Source organism: Pseudophryne corroboree, chromosome 2 (assembly GCF_028390025.1).
Source record: "Pseudophryne corroboree isolate aPseCor3 chromosome 2, aPseCor3.hap2, whole genome shotgun sequence".
Classification (NCBI taxonomy): domain Eukaryota; kingdom Metazoa; phylum Chordata; class Amphibia; order Anura; family Myobatrachidae; genus Pseudophryne; species Pseudophryne corroboree.
In genome coordinates, this window is record NC_086445.1 from 23,243,635 (window position 1) to 23,245,028 (window position 1,394).

A 1,394-nucleotide genomic window follows, 5' to 3' on the forward strand; every position below is an offset into this window, starting at 1 on the left:
TGTCCAAGAAAATCTTAAATTGTACCTTGGGATCTGTTCAACTTCATCACATATTCTCATTCCTGGGATAAATAAGTGAAGATAACTTCTACTTTCCTATAGTTACGCTGCTTTCCAGGCAAAATAGTAATGTCATGAGTCGCTTGAAGCTAAATATACTTTACCCGTAGGCGCATCACTCATTATATTTCAGGAGAAGATAATGTCTAATGAAACCTGGAGTTCAGAGGTTGTCTTGGTTGGATTTCCCGGGATAACAGAAGACTACAACACCTTGATATCCGCCATGATGTTCCTGGTGTATATGACATCACTGACCGCCAATGGGAGCGTCATCTGTCTGGTCACTCTGAATACCTACCTGCACCAGCCCATGTACCTGATCATAGCAAATCTCGCCGCCTCAGACCTTTTATTTGACACAGCGACTCTACCAAAACTAATCGCCAAGTACTGGTTCGGAGCCTCCTCTATGCCCTTCAGTGTGTGCGTCTTCCAGATGTTCTGGGTTCATTACTTTGGAAGCGTTGATTCCTGCCTGCTGATGGTGATGTCCGTCGACCGTTATATTTCTATTTGCCAGCCCCTGAGATACGCCGCCATTATCACGACAAAGAGGACTTCCGTCACTTGTGGCATCTGCTGGTTGATTTTAGCCTTGTTTATAAATATAGCTGTTAGCGCTCAGGTTTCCCAAATTGTCCGATGTGGCCCAAACAAAATATATACTTTATTTTGTACACATGCCGCAATCTCAGCCTTAGCGTGTTCAGATGTAACATATATGAGAAGAGTGGCCTTTGTGGGTGCCCTTGTTGTGCTCATCGTGCCCTTAGGGGTTATATTGCTGTCATATACCCTGATAATAACAGTCATTTCCTCCCGCTCTGATAGAAGGCACAAAGCATTCTACACCTGCACCACCCACCTGCTGGTTGTGGGGTTATATTATATTCCTCGGACCTTCATCTACATTGTAAATACCATCTTTGTAATAGTAATTACACCTGATGTCAATGCTTTGCTGCTTTTCCTGTACTCTGTGGTGCCACATATGGCCAATCCCATTATATATTTTCTTAGGACAAAGGAAATCAGACATTTTGGTAAAATGATCAAAAAACTCAAGTTCAGTCTTGAAAATTCATTTTGTAAGTAGAGCCTTGATAATTTATGTATGTCTTCACTGGCTTTTTTGCAGCATACTGTATGTTTTCCTTGTAAAGTTGAATACTGTTTGTGGTGGGTTAAGTAGAAGGAGCCGCAGATGGGTGGATTCCCAGAAAAGTACTTCAACAAATAACTTAAATATATAAATGTATTGTTTAGTTAGCTAAAGTTATTGATCAGTTCAGTAGCTGTTCAATACATCAATAACATCAGCTAACTCAGGA

General features: G+C 41.2%; 1 protein-coding gene across 1 annotated transcript; it reads left to right on the top strand.

Moving 5' to 3' along the window:
• The first annotated feature begins 202 nt into the window (after positions 1–202).
• LOC134989289 (olfactory receptor 1E16-like) lies at positions 203–1,159 on the top strand. Its single transcript, XM_063950600.1, has one exon. The coding sequence runs from the start codon at positions 203–205 to the stop codon at positions 1,157–1,159; it is 957 nt and encodes a 318-aa protein (XP_063806670.1).
• Positions 1,160–1,394: the final 235 nt, after the last annotated feature.

Coding starts and splice junctions, on each gene's coding strand:
- LOC134989289 (XM_063950600.1), top strand. CDS start 203: ATGTCTAATGAAACCTGGAGTTCAGAGGTTGTCTTGGTTGGATTTCCC.